This window comes from Ictidomys tridecemlineatus, chromosome 11, assembly GCF_052094955.1.
Source record: "Ictidomys tridecemlineatus isolate mIctTri1 chromosome 11, mIctTri1.hap1, whole genome shotgun sequence".
Taxonomy (NCBI): Eukaryota; Metazoa; Chordata; class Mammalia; order Rodentia; family Sciuridae; genus Ictidomys; species Ictidomys tridecemlineatus.
In genome coordinates, this window is record NC_135487.1 from 123443611 (window position 1) to 123460238 (window position 16628).

At 57.3% G+C, this 16628-nt stretch overlaps 2 protein-coding genes across 18 annotated transcripts in view; one reads left to right on the plus strand and one right to left on the minus strand.

The window, feature by feature from the left end:
- Noc2l (NOC2 like nucleolar associated transcriptional repressor) lies at positions 1-12137 on the plus strand. 3 transcript variants are annotated; one of them, XM_078027267.1, is made up of 19 exons: positions 1-159; positions 267-428; positions 1393-1567; positions 1651-1776; positions 2575-2692; positions 2770-2860; positions 4168-4246; positions 4378-4488; positions 4956-5069; positions 5731-5919; positions 6085-6224; positions 6839-6950; positions 8486-8599; positions 8922-9023; positions 10075-10218; positions 10339-10452; positions 11009-11144; positions 11407-11499; positions 11752-12137. In XM_078027267.1, the coding sequence occupies exons 1-19, from the start codon at positions 134-136 to the stop codon at positions 11856-11858; spliced, it is 2253 nt and encodes a 750-aa protein (XP_077883393.1). In that variant the 5' UTR covers positions 1-133; the 3' UTR covers positions 11859-12137. The 3 variants fall into 3 exon arrangements, with proteins under 3 accessions (XP_077883393.1, XP_077883394.1, XP_077883395.1); XM_078027268.1 differs by lacking the exon at positions 10339-10452; XM_078027269.1 differs by lacking the exons at positions 1-159; positions 267-428 and adding an exon at positions 489-800.
- The window catches only part of Samd11 (sterile alpha motif domain containing 11), an 18505-nt gene continuing 13795 nt past the window's right edge, over positions 11919-16628 (minus strand). For 11 of the 15 annotated variants that reach the window (XM_078027263.1, XM_078027252.1, XM_078027257.1 and 8 more), the window contains 7 exons: positions 15133-15301; positions 14097-14212; positions 13847-13925; positions 13264-13772; positions 12951-13075; positions 12608-12718; positions 11919-12518 (listed from right to left, as the gene is read on the minus strand). In XM_078027263.1, coding sequence (XP_077883389.1) covers positions 12273-12518; positions 12608-12718; positions 12951-13075; positions 13264-13772; positions 13847-13925; positions 14097-14212; positions 15133-15301 — 1355 coding nt within the window. In that variant the 3' untranslated portion in view covers positions 11919-12272. The remainder of the gene's footprint in view (positions 12519-12607; positions 12719-12950; positions 13076-13263; positions 13773-13846; positions 13926-14096; positions 14213-15132; positions 15302-16628) is intronic. The other 4 variants (XM_078027256.1, XM_078027261.1, XM_078027254.1 and 1 more) reach the window with 3 other exon arrangements.

The window sequence follows — 16628 nt, forward strand, 5'->3', positions numbered from 1 at the left end:
GGCTACGCTGTCGAGAATCGCAGAGCCAGCGACAGGGCGGGGCTCGGCCGGGGGCGGGGCCGACCCGGAGCTAGTGCGGTAGCGCGCGGCTTTCTGGGGCCGGAAGTGCGGCGCACGCGGCGGGCTCGGCGTCATGGCGGAGGCGAGGGGCCGCAGGAGGTCAGTCTGCTGTATTCCTGGCGGGAGCCTGTGCTCCGGGCTGCCCTCACCCCGGTCGAAGGCTGGGGCTAGTGGGCTGGCGCCTTGTGACCCTCCGTGACCCGCAGGCGCCTGGCGGAGCTGACGGTGGACGAATTCCTGGCCTCAGGCTTCGACTCCGAGTCCGAGTCGGAGTCCGAGGGCGCCCCGGAGGCGGCGACGCGGGAGCGGGAGGCACGCGGACGTGGAGCTGCGCGGCGTGTGGAGCCCGGCAGGGGCCCCGCGGCCCGGTAAGCCGGCGCCGCCTGGGTGGCGCGCTGTGCCTGCCCCCCTCCGGGTGGGGCGGGCGCTGGCGGGTGACGCAGAGCGGCGTTTCTGACCCGGGGGAGTCCGCGCGGGGCGCTCAGGAGCCAGCGGGGCCGGAGGGAGCGGAGAGCCGGGCGGCTCGACGCCCGCAGCCCCAGCCCCTGCGAAGGCAGAGGCAGGAGAGCCCCAGTTTGAGGCCGGCCTGGGCCGTTTATCAGTCCGCTGGGCATGTAGCTCAGCCAGCGCTTGAGTGGCCCAACTTGGGAGGGCGCCACCTGAGTTCTGAGCGACAGCCCGGAGGGGTAGGCTGGGTGGACAGTACAGCAGGAACGGAGGAGGCCTTGAAGTGCGAACCGGTGAGGACGGGGTGACTGGCAGGAGCAGAGGGAAAGTAGCTGGAGATGCACCCAGAGGGGTGGGTGGGTGATGAGGAATCAGGTGAGACCACCCAGTAAAACGGGACGTTTCCCCAGAGCGGGAGCTGTGAAGCCACGTCGTGTAACTTTTTTTTAAAAAAGGGAAAAGGTCACTCCAGTTTCTGTGCCAAAAAGGATCGTAGGTGACAAGGGTGGGAATGGATGTGGTGGTTTGCAAGGAGACTTTGGTGGCTTTGAAGATGTTGTTGATGAGTTCTAGGGACAGGTCTTTTGCGGGGACTGCAGTAGAGCCTGGTGCCAGCACAGCAAGTCTGCGGAGAGCACAGGTTGAGTGTCTGTGTGCTAGAGGTTAAAACAGTGGGGAGAGGCTTCTGGGTACAGGAGTCCAGGAGAGAGTTGTGTTTTCTGAAAACTTAACATTGTGGGAAACCTCCTGCTTGTTGTTGATGGCTGCTGGGCAGGGAGCAGAGTAACCCTGTGGCCTCTCTGAGGAGGCCCACAAGTGGCTATATGGACAAGAAGCCAACCCCCTGCTGGTTTTTCACTGGCTTACTGACTCCTGCCTTCTCAGTGGGCATAAAGGCAGTGCCTCTGAGCACAAGGACCAGCTCTCTCGTCTGAAGGAAAAAGATCCAGAATTCTACAAGTTCCTGCAAGACAATGACCAGAGCCTGCTAAACTTTAGTGACTCAGACAGCTCTGAGGAGGAAGAGGAGCAGTTTCACTCCTTGCCAGGTGCACTGGAGGTGAGGACAACACAGACCTGTCCAGCAGGGCACCTGTGGCTTCTACACCCTCCCCCAGCATGACTCTTCTGTATCTGGTGTAGGAAGCAAGCGAAGAAGAAGATGGAGGAGAGGATGGGGACAGAGTCCCTGCAGGACCTCAGCGGAAGAAGAATGAGTCTGTTCCTGTGACCCTTGCCATGGTGGAGAAATGGAAGCAGTCTGCAAAGGTGAGAAGAAGGAGTGTGGTCTGAGCAGCTGGACCCCACCACAGGCAGGAGTCTCTCCCTTGTCTCATTGAGGTGCTCATGGCTGTACAGGTGGGAAGAGCCCTTCTCTGAGCAGCACACAATGTCCACGTGTGTAGAGTGCTATGGTGCCCTGGTTGGGATTCTTCAGTCATAGTTCAGCTTTTCTCTCAGGGGCTCTGCTCCCTGAAGTAAAGCCATTGTGGGTGTGTCTGTTAAGTGTATCTTGGTGTAGTTTCTCTTGCTTTATAGTGGGATGCCAACAGATAGTTCGTAAAGAAAAGATATTTAGTCCTAGGAATGTAGCTCAGTAATAGAGTGCCTGCTTAGCATGTATGGACTCTGGGTTCAATCCCCCAGCACTAGGAAAAAAAGAAAGAAAGAAAGAAAGAGAGAGGGAGGGAGGGAGGGAGGGAGGAAAAGAAAGAAAAGGTGTTTACTTGGCTCACAGTTCTGGAGGTGGGAAGTACAACAGCATGGTGCAGCATCATCACATGGCTGGTGAGACAGCAAGCTTGCTCCTCCAACTCAGGACTCTCAGCCTTTTCCCCTGGGGCTCCTGAGCTGGGCTCATTCCCTTTCCAGGAGGATTATAGACTTGTCTCTTTTTTAGTTGCCAGAACATGGCTTAGTGGCCCTGCCCCTACCTCTGCCCTATTTCTGAGGGTGTGGGGAAGGGTCTCTTTTCTCTCAGGAGCAGGTTCTTGGAGTCAGTTATCTCTTGCTCTGCCTTGTGCAACCTCCTGCTCCCCCAGAGTTATTGGTCTCTTGCTCCTTCAGCACCTCACTCCCAAGCTGTTCCATGAAGTGGTACAGGCCTTCAGAGCAGCTGTTGCTACCACCCAAGGAGACCAGGAAGGTGTTGAGGCCTGCAGGTTTCAGGTTACAGACAGCACTGGTGAGCAGGGTCTACAGGGCGGGTCAGGCTGGCTTACTTGCTCTCCTGTGAGTGACATCTGTGTCCCTTCCTCACAGTGTTCAATGCTCTGGTCACCTTCTGCATCAGAGATCTCTTTGGATACCTACATAAGCTGCTGTTTGGAAAGGCCCCAAAGGATACCAGCAGGTGAGAGAAATGGGGTGATCAGAGCTCTGCTCTGCAAGAGAGGACACTGTCCCCAGGACCTTGGCTCACCTAAGACAGAGGCATGGCAGACTTTGGGGGTTCCTGAGAAGGAAGAGCAAAAGAGGCCTTTGGGGGATGTACTCTTGCCATTGGGGGTGGCGCCACTCCTTGCCTTTTTCTTCCAGAAAAGAAATTCTATGCTGAGGATTTCTTGAGAGCGTGGTGTGTGCTTGTTTTTTTTTTTTGGTATTGGGTATTGAACTCGGGTGCTTAACCACTGAGCCACATCCCCAGCCCTATATTTATATTTTATTTAGAGACAGGGTCTCACTGAGTTGCCTAACGCCTTACTATTGCTCAGGTTGGCTTTGAACTTATGATCCTCCTGCCTTCACCTCCTGAGATGCTGGGATTACAGGCGTGCACCACTGTGCCCAGCGAGTGCTTGGTTTTAATCTTAGATTTTCCCAGGGCTTGGAAATCCAACTTCTGTCGGGACACCTTTGAAAGAAAGGCTCCACTGGGCTGTCAGCATCATGAGGGGTTGTACCTTCACTAGTGCATGAGAGTGTTCATGTGTGTGTAGGCAGTGCAGACCAAAGGGGTCAGGCGAGGAGGGTGGAGGACAAAGCAGTGAGATGAGCAGGCAACAAGACAATTGGTCCATGCAGCTGGACCTTGGGGAGTAGCAATAGGGGATCCACAGCTGATGCTGACTGAGATGCCTAAAGGGAGCTGAATGGAAAACTCTCAGGGCCCTGCCTTTGGTCCTTGGTGTGTTTAGCCGATTTCTGTGAACATCGAGAAACTTACAGGAACCCTGCTTTTGTTGTCAGATGTTCAGTCTAGAAGATTTAAGGTTCCAGAGTTTTAGGGAAAAATGTTTGTGAATGTGCATGGTTGGGTCTTCTTCCCAGTGCGTAGGGGCCAGAGCCACCACTCTGCACCAGTGAATGGTGCCTGGTTAGGCCCAAAGGTCCTGAGTGCTGCTGAAGGTTGTGGTGTGACAGGGCCAAGGGAACCCAGAGGAGGCTGGTGTATGAGGGATGCAACTGGGCCCTTCTGGGAAGAATAGGACTCAGTATTTCAGAGGGCAGTTGCTCTGCTTTGGCTAGGTGGGTGGTCTGTGGGAAGGGCTGGTGCTGCTTTACTGGGGGGGTGGGCAGCTGTGTCTGTCAGCTGTACAAAGCCCCTCAGCTTTTTGTGGAAAGAGGTGGGAAGTCTGCTCAGGGCAAGGTATGGTCTGAGACTCACTGAGGCAGCCTTGAGTCTAAGCTGCAGGAATGGGGATGATTTGGTTTCTGCAGGATGCTGCAGCCGTCCAGCAGTGCGCTCTGGGGGAGACTCCGCGTGGACATCAAGGCATACCTAAGTGCAGTCATGCAGGTGCTGTTCCTGTGGGGAAGGAGCATGGAAGCCCAGTTCACAGGCAGGGCCCTTGCCATATTGGGTGGTCCAGTGTTTTTTGTGCCTCAGACTCACTGATAGTGCCTCACAGCCCCCTTCTGCTTCCCTAGCTGGTGACCTCTCTGGCAGAAGCTACCGTGTCAGCGGCTGTCCTGCAGCACATCAGCAGCCTTGTGCCTTACTACCTAACCTTCCCTAAGCAGTGTCGCATGTTGCTCAAGGTGAGCAGGCCCATCACGCTCTGTTGGTGTGGCTGGTGGTGCACACAGCCACCCCACAAATACATCCATTCCTGCTCAGGGCAGAAGTGTCACCTGCACCTACACTGGCTTCTGGCCAGCTCCTTTCCAGCCCTCCTCCACCTGGGTACCTCATCTAGAGCATCCCCCAACCCAGGCAGGCCAGCATAAATTGGTGATGTGAGAACAGGTTGCACTCAGGCATCTGTGTCCTAACAAGTTTTGAGAGCTGGAGTCGTTATACATTCTCACGCACACCTAATAGTAAAGGCAAGTTGTCACGGTCTTGCCTCTAAAGGGCGTGACATATTGTGTTCTGTGTTTTGGGAAGGGCTGTCTCCCAGCAGTAACACAGGAGCCTCAGGCTTTTGGCTTAGGGAGGCATGTGCTGGCTCTAGGGGTTCCTGGGTGAGAAGGCTGGGGCAGACAGTGACATCTTCCCTTTTCAGAGAATGGTGGTTCTATGGAGCACGGGTGAGGAGTCTTTGCGGGTGCTGGCTTTCCTGGTCCTCATTAGAGTCTGCCGGCACAAGAAGGACATCTTCCTGAGCCCTGTCCTGAAGGTAGTGTGGGCCCTGAATCTGTCCACTAGGTTCTGTCTTGGGAATCAGCCTGAGGGTCTAACAGGCTGCCTTTGTGGTCAGTGCCCTTAGCTGGGCCCTGGCATCACGGCTCAGGGCACATTAAGATCCTCAGATCCCATTCCTCACCAAGAATGTCGGAGTGCTGACAGACACAGGAACCCTCAGCCTTCTGGGCTCTACCTCGACTCTGCTTCACATAACCGTCCCCAAGGGGGAACATCTTGTTAGTGGATGAGAACTTTCTACAGGAAGAATAGAATAGGTCTGAGGTCACAGCCAGCATCCAAACCCTGCTGTCCAACTCCAGACCTAGGGGGGCCCATCTGTGTAGCAGGGACCCTCTGAAACCCTGATACTGGCCCAGCGTGCAGCACCCCTCACCACACACCTTCCCTGCAGGGTCCCTCTGCATACCTTAGACTGTGTAAGTCTGGCAAGCATACGCTTGGGCATATGCATGAGGATGAGCAGCATCAGAATCCTGAGGATTGAGGGTCTGTTCAAGGGGGTCTGCAGCCATTGGCTTGGCTGTAGTTCCTGCTTGAGGCAGCAGCTCCAAGAGAAATGTCTAGGTGTTGGCAGATGGCTTGGAGCCAGGTAGTGGGTGTTCGGGTGCCTCTGACTGGAGTCTCTCTGGCAGCAAATGTATATCACATATGTGAGGAACTGCAAGTTCACCTCTCCAGGCACTCTGCCCCTCATCAGCTTCATGCAACGGACATTGACTGAGCTGCTTGCCCTGGATCCCAGCATCTCCTACCAGCACGCCTTCCTCTATATCCGCCAGCTCGCCATCCACCTGCGCAGTGCCATGACTATGGGCAAAAAGGTGCACACAGCCATCCCTCCAGACTCGGGAGCCTGACCAGCAGAGGGCCTGGGGGCCTCCTTGAATCCAGGCCTAGCACCTTGGTGGATGTGGGCACACAGAGGAGGGGGCACACTTGGCTACTGTCCTGGGTGCTGACACTCAGGCAAACTCTGCTCTGTCCAGGACACGTACCAGTCAGTGTACAACTGGCAGTATGTCCACTGCCTCTACTTGTGGTGCCGCGTCTTGAGTACCCTTGGCTCCAGCGAAGCCCTCCAGCCTCTGCTCTATCCCCTCTCGCAGGTGGTCATTGGCTGCATCAAGTGAGTTCATCGGGCAAGTTTTTGGCCAGTAATTTTGTGTCCAGGGTCTTTGGGTCTTGGCAATCCCTGTTGGGCAGGGCTGCTTGCAGTCAGTTTCGCTGCAGAGTGCTCTGTGCTCTGAGGGCTGAATAAGCCCAGCAACGGTGTGAAGGCCTTTTTGGTTTCTTGTGAGGTGCTTTGTGCCAGTCTGACCAGGAGGGGGCATCTTTGTCCTGAAAAGCATCCTCCTGAGCTTTGGCCATTAGACTAGGAGGGAAGGTGGAAGTCCAGGGGAGGGAGCCCTGAAAGCAGGGAATGGGGAAGAAAGGGAGCCAGGAATGAACAGCCCCCACCCATGTTAAAGTGTAGTGAATATGAAAGCTGCATGGGTGTTCCTCCGATCCCATCGCTGAGCAAGGAAGCAGATGCTTAGACCAGTACCAAGTTCAAAGTGTTTTGTGGTACCCTGTTCTGTTTGGGGGAATGTGATGCTACTTCCTGTTGGCATTGTGACTCCTCACCTGGCTGGAGTGACAGGAAGGCCCTCCTGGGGGTTCAGAGGCAGTGAGTAGCCAAAATTGGTGTTGAGTGATGACTTAACCAGCCTCTGTCCCTTCCTGCCTTGCCCCTCCCAGGCTGGTCCCCACTGCCCGCTTCTACCCCCTGCGCATGCACTGTGTGCGTGCCTTAACACTGCTGTCAGAGAGCACCGGCACCTTCATCCCAGTGCTGCCTTTTATCCTTGAGGTGAGTGGGTTCTGCAGTCTTGGGTCAGGGTACTTCAGTTCTGCTGCCTGCCCCTGAGTCTGCTGTGGGAGGTCCACATCACTTCCCTGAGCTTTGCATGGGTTCAAGGAGCACATTACTCTGCTCAGCACTTTACCTCCTAAGCTGGTTGTGAGTGTCAGTCACGTAGGCTCTGAGGGTTGAGCCTGAGGACACTGGGTTTACAGTCAGGGAACAGACTCTGGCCACAGAGGTATTTGCTCAGGACTGCAGCAGGCAGGAGAGCTGGGCTTCAAACCCAGGTTTGTGGTTTCAGAGCTTCCAAGGCCCTGCCTGGACCACTATGTGCACTTGAGCACCAGTGCTGCTCTGAGGGGGCAGGTTAGTGTCAGGTTAGGCCTTAGCCCACAGGATGTTCAAAGACTCGCTGTCTCCGGGTCATAAGGAAAGGGAACCCATGCCTGTTCCCATTCCCTTCCACTGAGGCAGGTTGCTGTTTGTGCTTTGTGAAGCTGTTGTGGAAGCCACATGTATTTCCCTGTGACAGCAAGGTGTGATTCCTAACTGCCCCTGCTGTGGCCTCTCTACCTTGGCACCCCCCTGAGGGCCTCCTACCCTGCCAAATGGCTCTAGGTGTCTCCCCAGTCTCTTCCACTGCTGTGGCATGGTTTCTTTTTCTTCTTCATCCTGGACAGTGCTGGAACACTGACCCTGCCTTGGTTTATTGTAGCTGCACCTTGTGGGGCCTCCCATGCCCAGTTGTAGGTTGAGAAGGCAGATCACAGAGGCTGAAGTGAGCAGGGCATCTGGGCCTACTATCCCCTGATGTGAGGGCAGGAAGGGATGTTGAGAGCAGTTCCCTTTGGGAGTCAGGCCTCCCCCCAGAAGGAACCACTTTGTTGTTTATTGCTGAGATCAATCTTTATCTGGAGCCCAGCTCAGCTGCCCAGCATCCTGGCCTAGTGCATGAGGGGTCTCTCCATGGCTTCCATTCTGTGCCCCTTTCCCCCTCCAGGCTCCTGCATGTACCCTGGGCTCCCCTGCCTTGGGTGTGAGTCTCTTAGGAATTGAGGAGGAATATCAAGGTCAAGAGGCCAGGCTCAGTGCCCACTCCCTCCCCTTTTTGGGAAGGCTTGGGTGCACAGCCTGTAGTGTATGGAGGGTGTGGTAAGCTGCCAGACCATCCTAAGACTCCCATCTTCTTGTGCTCTGTCCTTCTGTTGTTGCTTTGGCCTTGTAACACTGGTTGAAGCTGTGCCAGGCCCAGGCCTCAGTGCTGCATGTTGGGAAGCGTAGATTAAGTGGCAGGGCTCTTTATAGAGGGCACCTTCTTGGCCTTCTGAAACTGGTCTTCATGGCCTCCCGGATTTTGAGGGAGGGCCAGTGCTCCTGGTCCTGCCCTATCCACTGAAGAGGCAAAGGGGGCTAGATCTCTGGAAAGCAAACAGAGTTTGGAGGGGTCTGCAGGCTTTGGGGTGTGCTGCTTTCTGGCTGTTCACCCCTTGTCCTGATGGGCTTATGAGCTAAGATCTGAGCACTGGGATGGGCTGGGGTAGGTTTTCCAGCAGGTGGACTTCAACAAACGACCCGGCCGCATGAGCTCCAGGCCCATCAACTTCTCTGTAGTCCTGAAACTTTCGAATGTCAACTTGCAGGAAAAAGCATACCGGGTGAGTTGCCCTCTAAGTCTCTGTAGATGGGCCTAGGGCTGTGCTGCATTGAGGTCACAGCAGGACCTCAGAGGGCATTGAGGTGGATGGGAGGGTCCTGCCATCCTATGATGTTTGGGTGTAGACCTTCCTGGTTCCCTGGGTTGGAGACCAGTGGATTCATAGTTCTAGCCCCCATGAGCCTGAGTGTGGCTGGGAGGCTGTGGACACTTCCTTGTGGCCCCCACCCTGGACCTGGAGCAGACTCATCAGCCTGAGTTGCAGGACTCTGAGCATCTGGGCCCCATCCCCTGATGAGCTTGGTCCTTCCCTGCTGCCTCAGGATGGCCTAGTGGAGCAGCTGTATGACCTCATGCTGGAGTACCTGCAGGGCCAGGCCCACAGTATTGCCTTCCCTGAATTGGCACTGCCTGCTGTCTTACAGGTATGTACCCAATGGTTGGCTCCCTCCCCAAATCCCCTGGGGGCCTGCTTTATGATGGACTTCGATTATCTTTTAATGGACTCAGTGCCCTTTGTACACAGGGACTGAAAGGAGGTGTCTTTGTCCCAGCTTCACAGGGCTAGTAGCAGAGCCTGATCCTTTATGGTCTCCACACAGGCACCGCCTTGTAGCTGGACCCCTTGGACCACAATGTGTGGTACTGGTCTTGGGGGTGTAGGAGATTATCAGTCACTCAGCAGGTTGGGACAGGTCTGGATGGCTCACCAAGGATCCTAGCATCATGTTGGTCCATTGAAAGGCTGTCTAAGCCTTCCAGGGACCAGACCAGCCGCCTGCAGAAGTCTTTACACTGGGGTGGGCTGGTCCCTGACTGATTTCCTATGTGGTCCTGGGGCTGGGGTGGGGGTTTCTCTCTGCTTCTCCCATGAGAGTATGGCTCTCTGTCTGCTGTTCCCTGTCTCAGGCCTGTACCTCTCATGGGGGAGGGTCAGTGCTGCTGCTCACAACTGAGCTGCATCTGAGGCCCATCCAGACAGGTTGTGTGTGTGTGTGCGCACGCGTGCGTGCAAGGCTGCAGTCATATAGTTGTGCACACATGCATAGTCTCTTGCTGTTCTTTGGCACTTGGCAGTGGCCTGGGTCCCAGATATGAGTGCCTGGCAGTCGGGAAGCTTCTGCTGCTGGATTCAAAGGTCTCAGGGATAGGGGACTAGAGTAGGGGTAAACAGGTATTTTCAATAAGTGTTCTTGGATTTATGGTTGCATGGTTTCTCAGTCTGGCTACTGGCCTTTGGCCACAGTACAAAAGCAGCCACAGAAAGCTCATTGCATGTGAGGGAATGAGTGCCGCTGTTGCCAGAAGAGCTTTATTTACAGAGATGGACAGGCTGGAGAGCAGCCTGATTTCATCTGGGCCCACTGCCCACTTGTGTGCACTTGGGCTCTGGACCTCCCTGGAGTTGCCATGAGGTTTTGATGGGCCCTGGACTTCCTGTCTGCCTGCTGGGTTGATTGCCCCCCACTTCTGCAGCTCAAGTCCTTCCTCCGGGAGTGCAAGGTGGCCAACTACTGCCGGCAGATGCGCCAGTTGTTGGAAAAGGTGCAGGAGAATGCAGAGCACATCCGCAGTCACCGCCAGAGGGTCTCTTTTGGTGTCTCTGACCAGCTTGCAGTGGTCAGTAGGGAACTGGTATCTGGAGTAGGGGGTGGTGCTGCTTGAGGGCACTTGTCAGGGAATGGCTGGGTTTGAGGTTTGCCCATAGTGGCACATGACTCTGAACTGCCCCACCCCTAGGATGCTTGGGAGAAGCAGGCCCGAGAAGAGGGGACCCCACTCACCAGGTACTATAGCCACTGGCGGAAGCTGAGGGACCGCGAGATACAGCTGGAGATCAGTGGCAAAGAGCGGGTACATCTGGGATGCCAAGGGAGCGGGTGGGTCAGCTAGATTCAGATCTTGCACATTGGCATGACTTTTAGGACCAGGCAGAGATTTGATGGGGATGACTTTGGTGGTGGTGTGGGTGGGGCATTGGAGGACTATGGCTGTTTGAGGAGGTGGTGATCCTATGGGGTGGTGTCAGGAGTTGTCACAACCAGGCATCTCCCAAGGGTAGGGGCCTTGGAGGGAATGGAGTGGCTGCATATACTTGTCACACAGGCCAGCCTGTGGACCCCAGGAAGGCAGGTAGAAGAGGCAAGAAGGGCTTTAGCTTTTGACCCTGGGCATGGCTGTGGCTATGAGTTGGGGTGACTTGAGAGACTGCTTCTTGGAGTAGCATGCCACCAAGGTGCTGGCTGTCCTGGGAGGGATGCTACGGATGTGGGAGCAGAAAGGTTGCCAAGTAGCAAGTGGCCAAGCAGGGTGCTCCTGAGGGCTGCTGGGGGCTTATGAGGGAAATAGCGTTGGCCTCTCTGAACCCCCTGCCCATGCCTACCTACTCCTCTGGTTCTGATTATTCCAGCTAGAAGATCTGAACTTCCCAGAGATCAAACGGCGGAAGATAGAGGACAGGAAGGATGAGGACAGGAAGGAATTTAAAGACCTCTTTGACCTGGACAGTACTGAGGATGAGGAGACCACAGACTTTGGGGAGAGAGGTGGGGGCTGCCCCTGCTGAAGCATGTGCTCGTGGAGATGGGGAGGGTGTGGATGGCTGTGGGACCTCACAGCCAGAGGGGTCCCCACCTCAGTGTTTTCTGTGCTGATTGCTAAGCATGCCTACTTTTAACTATTCTGTTTGGTCTTCCACCTGCAAGTGGAGAGAAGGGTGGTCCTCTAGCCTGTGGCTTACCCTCCTGTGGACCTCTGCTGGTGGTCGCTGGGTCTGGGGGCTCATCATGGACTCTTCTCGGTTCACAGAAACACCTGGGTCCCTGAGAACTCGGCAGGGGCTCAAAGCGGAAGAAGATGATAAGGACCACCAGGATGAGGAGGAGAGCAGCAACTCAGAAGGTGAGTGGTTCTTGGGGCAAGGGATCTGGTCCTTAATCCCATCCGGCAACAGAGCCATGGGAGGGCAGCCCCAAGCCCGGCCCACTCCTCCCTGGGGTGCCCAGCCAGCTGCTCTGTTCTCATGGGCTCTAGCAGCCAGCTTATAGTGCACCAATAAATTAATTAATGCTGTGATTAATTAGTGATGATTAACCTCCAAGACTGGCTTCCTCCCGATAAGCAGAATTTATGTAGCCTTTTCTCTCCCTGCAGATGGAGGCCCAGACGCAGAGGCGGGGCTGGACCCTGGTGAGCTGTGGCAGCTGGCCCAGGGGCCCCAGGATGAGCTAGAGGATCTGCAGCTCTCAGAGGAGGACTAAGGGTCTCCTGCAGTGCCCCAAAGGCCCTGAGGCCAGTGTCTGTGCAGCAGGAGGGCAGTAGACAGTGGACAGGGCTTTATTGTCACAGCACGACAGACCAGATGAACCAAGAGCTGTGCTGACCTGGGCAGCAAGAGCCAGCCCTATGCAGGAGGCTGGTCCTGCTGCCAGGTCACAGCAGCCTGCTCCAGAGAGGTGGCTCCCTGGTTCCTCTACTCCTTTGTCTTTGGTTTGTCTGTGGACCTCTGCATTCACCCCCAGAAAGTTTTTGAAAACTCATTCAGTCCTTTTAAGTCACATTTTTTTCCTTTTAAAAATCCTTGGTGTTTCTGCATCCAAAACTGAAAGGGAGAAAGCTGTGGGGGAGGTACCACTGCATCCTGTGCTGGGACTGTGGGCAGCCTGCTGGCCAACTCAACACAGAGACTGGGTGGCATCTGGGGCCCCTGGGAGTATTGCTGCTGTTCCATTCTCTGGCTTGGGTGAGGCTCGGCTAGTGGGTGGGTGGCTCCCCCCAAAGGGGGAGTTGGCTGTTGGTGGGGACAGGGGCTGCTCTCTGGAAGTAAGCTCCTGTTCAGGAGCCTGCAGGGTTGGCGGCTGCAGAGGCAGAGCCACAGGGAAGCTGGCCATGTAGAAAACTCGGCCCAGGCGCTTGGCCACCTATAAAGAAAAGCCTGGATGGGTGCCTGCCAAGGACACTGGGTGATTTCAAAGAGCCTTTATGCCCTCTGCCCACTGTCCATGCTTACCTGGGCCCGGATCTTGAGGGCGGGCCCCAGCTTCAGCCCCATAGTCGTCAGCAGGTGCTCCTCTGTCAGCAGGGGCAAGGTCTCCCCATCAATTCCTTGTTCTCTGAATACCTAGAGCAGGGATAGGGTCAGGCCTATCAGTCCTGCCCAGCAAAGGCCCAGAGAGCAGCCAGGGAGAGTAAGCAGGCTGTGTAGCTTTCAAGGAGTGGTCAAATGAAGGAACCCCCTTTTGCTTTGGGCAGGGGCCAGCATGAGGCAGGAGCAGGTGGGGCTGAGGGGTGTAGGGAAGGGAGAGGAAGGCAAGTGACAGGCCCAATGTGCGCTCAGGACAGCTCTGCCTCACCGGAGCATACTCCCCACAGCCAGACAGGCCCCCAATGAAGCTGCAGACGTCATCCACAGTCCACTTGCTGACGTCCTCAGGGGATGTGGCCGCCTCCCCGTCAGCGAAGAGTCCCCCCATGGTGCCTAGGTGTGAGTGGGTGTCACTAGGGCTTTGTTCCTCCCATCCCATACCCGCACCTGTCTGCTGACCTTTCCTTGCCTTAGTTGCTTAGAGACATGCAATCCATGACTTAAGATTTTTCTGTGGAGGCCCTGCACCCCCTCCCCGTGCAAGACCTCCAAGGGTGGCTGGCCTGGGTCTCCACACCCACCTGTGTGGAAGTATGGGCTGACCGAGTAGGGGAAGCCCAGGGACAGAGGAGGGGGCAGGGCGGAACCCAAAAGAAGCCCCTTTCCCTCAGTGCTGGTCCCTCCTAGGGCTTGACCTGGGGTGGAGCCCCGGCCCCCTGTCGGTGCTATCTCCAGGTCCTCTCCATCTGAGTCCTTGGGGGGCTCTTCTGAGACATCTTGAGCCCACAGCCCAGATGCTGTTGTCTCCTTGGATTCACTGGGCCGAACTGAGGCAGAACTGGGGCCCCCCTTCCGCGGTGCTCTGCCAGCAGGCTCCCGGGGCGAGGTTGTAGGCTCCGGACCAGAGACGCCCTGTGAAGGCAGGGCCAGAAGCGGCGCGGAGCTATGTTTCAGCACCAGCATGGCCCCGCGCCTCTGCAGCTCCTCTGCACTGTCTGGGGCACGCAGGGCCGCTTCAGGCGCCGGCAGCTGTGGCCGGTGTGTGTTCTCTAGCTCTTTCTGTCGAAGCAGCTCCGCGGACATCTCTAGCCTAGGCCAGGAGTAGTAGGATCAGCTTGAGCGCTAGTGCCACCAACCTCCCCTCCCGGCTTTGGCCGCACCTACCGGGCCAAGTTCTGTTTACGCAGGAGCTCCTGCTGCCGGGCGAGCATCTCCGCCTGGGCGGGGGGCAGGAAGCTGTACCCTGGGGAAAAGGGACAGACCAGGGCCAAGTGGTCAAATGGTGCTGGCCTGATGAATTGGCCCTCAGCACCACCTTGGTCCGTCCTGGACATTAATGGGCGACCTTACAGGACCAGCTTCAAGGAGCGTGCCCATAGGACATAAAAGACGTGCACACCTGCCTATTCCTTACCTGGAGTCTGGCACAGAGCCGATGGCACCCCCAAGAAAGGGGGCCTGAAATGGGAGCCCAGGGCGATGTGGGGGGCATTCTGGGGCGACAGCAAAGGGGGCGGCTGCGACAGCTCCCTGCGAAAGGCAGGACTGAGGGGCGTGCGTGGCTTGCCCGGCCCCCTCCGCGCCCCGGATTCCCGTAACCACCTCCAAGCGCATCCCCGTCGCCGCTAATTGCTGGCCCTGCGGGCGGTCGATGTGCCGCTCGTTATGGCTCTGGGTCGAGCGCTGCCCCCGCTCTCGCCCCCGCCGGCGGCGCCAATTAATCTCGGAGGAGGCGCTGACCCGGCGGGCCGTGGCGACTGCAGCGGTAATTACCGCGCGGGGCCCTCCTCCCCACCCCCTCCCCGTAGCGGGCCCCGCGCTGCCGGGGGCACGAAGCGTAATTAGCCGCAATCCGGAGGCGGCGGCAGCTGCAGACGCCGCGCTCGGCGGTGGGGGGCGGGGGGTGCGCCCGGCTGGAGACGGCCCGCTGCGGGGGGGCCCCATTCCTGAGAGCCTCCCTGCTCTCTACAGGTCGCCCCCTGTCCCCGCCCGCCCAGGAGGCCGTCTCCCCAGACCGCTAGTGTGTCTGACCTGGCGAAGCGGGCTTCCCTCCTCCCCCAGTTCTAGTCCTCTGGCCGACCCCTCCCGACTTACTTTGGGCTGGGTTTCCAGACTTCCAGCCGCTCTGCCTTCTGCTCCCCCAACCTCACCCCCCCCCCACTGTCCCAGGGGCACCTGGATTTTGTTGGTTCCCAGTTGCTCAACAAAGAAACAAGAGTGACCCTTCACATTCCTGCCCAGGTTTGTTGGCACCCAGGTACATACTGCCCCGGAAATGTTTTCATGGGCCTCTACCCAGCTCAGCCGGCCTCAGGAACTTTTTGCCCAACAGACCCTAAACCCAAAGCAAGCAATACCCACATGACTGTGCAGCTGCAATCGGGGAGTAGTAAGTGGGTGGAAGGTGCAGGCTATGGGGCCTGCAGAAGTCAGATACCAAGCCCCAGTACCTCTCTGAGAAGGACGGGGCAACAGCTGGAGCTGGAGCCGTGTTCTCCCGGTGCTGAGCCAGGCCCTGCTTCCTGCGCTGACCTGCTGTGGATGAGGGCAGGTGAACTTCCAGGCCACTGGGACTCCTCAAAGCTGCAGCTGCTACCTCCTGCCGGACCCTCAGGAGATCTGGGGGGTGGGGGGGTAGGGGATGGGCAACAGCAGCGACCCTGAGGCCCAGCCTTCCCTGGACTTCTCCCCTCATCCTAGTGAGCACAGGACACTGGCCCAGGGGAGCCCAGGAGAAAGGGAACCAGGGGCCCACTTCCACACCATCCCTGCTGTGGGTCAGCCCTGATGTCAGTCACTGGGGCCGGAGGAGCAGCCCCAGGGCAGGGGAGACAGGTTTGCAGGAGGACCTGGAAAAAACGTGTGGTGGGAGGAAAGCCCAGTGCTGGTACGCAAGGCTGTGGAACCTGAGGCTGGAGCCTTGAGGGGAGGGACTGTGCACAGATCCACAAGAGCATAGACCAGTTCCTGGAGGTCACTGTGACAAGTCTAGGAGTGGGTCTCCAGACTCCACCAGGTGACCGCCTCATAGATGGGAGGCAGGAAACTGAACCTGTACACGTGGCCACACCAGCATTCGCCAACATCCGTCCACATCGGTCATCCAGCAGTGGTTGCATACAGTCAGCATCCAGCAAGACCACACCAGGCCCATGCATACGCGTCCTTGCAGGCACACCGGCCACAATCTCTGGACGCCGGGACATGCAGTGGTTTGATGCACTGTGCTCCTGCCCAGGGCCGAGCCTTCGAGTCCCCGCCACCCCCCTTTGCGTAGCTTTGCCGCTGAGCCGCCGCCTCTGTTTATAAATTAATTACCCGAAAAGCGGAGGTGGGTCTGCCCTGGGCTGGGTGCCAGCCCGCAGAGCCTAGCCGGCGCGGCCGCCCGCGTCGATCCCAGCGGGGCCCGCACCCCCGCCCTCCAGCCCGTGGTCGCAGCTATTTGCAATTGGCTCCTAGGCTGGGCGGCGCGCACCGTGATTGACAGCAGCTCCCTGGCGGCCGCAACCACGCTCCCTCCCCCACATAGGCCAGCAGAGCCGGCCCCAGGCAGGGCAGGGAAAGCAATTAAAAGGGAAGATTTTTAAATTATTAACATTTGGTGAATTATTCAGACTCTTGGTGGCTAAGCCGCCCTGGGGGACGGTGCCTTGTGCAAGGAGAGGAAATCCTGCCCCTTCACCGCACCCCATCCACCTCCTACCATAAAAGCCAAGTTCACCTAGCAGGAGCCTAGCCTGTGAGGCTAGAGTGCAGCTGGACAGGTATCTGACTGCTCCCTGGGCTATGACCACAAGGGACAGAGCAGACCCAGTGAGTGGAGAGGGGCAAGAGCCTCATCCCAGCCTCCAGCTGGGCCTCTCTTGGCATCCAGGAGGCCATGGTGGCCAAACACAGCTGCCTCTTAGTCCTGTCTTTCTGGAAGGCTTGCCCCCCATGCAGGACA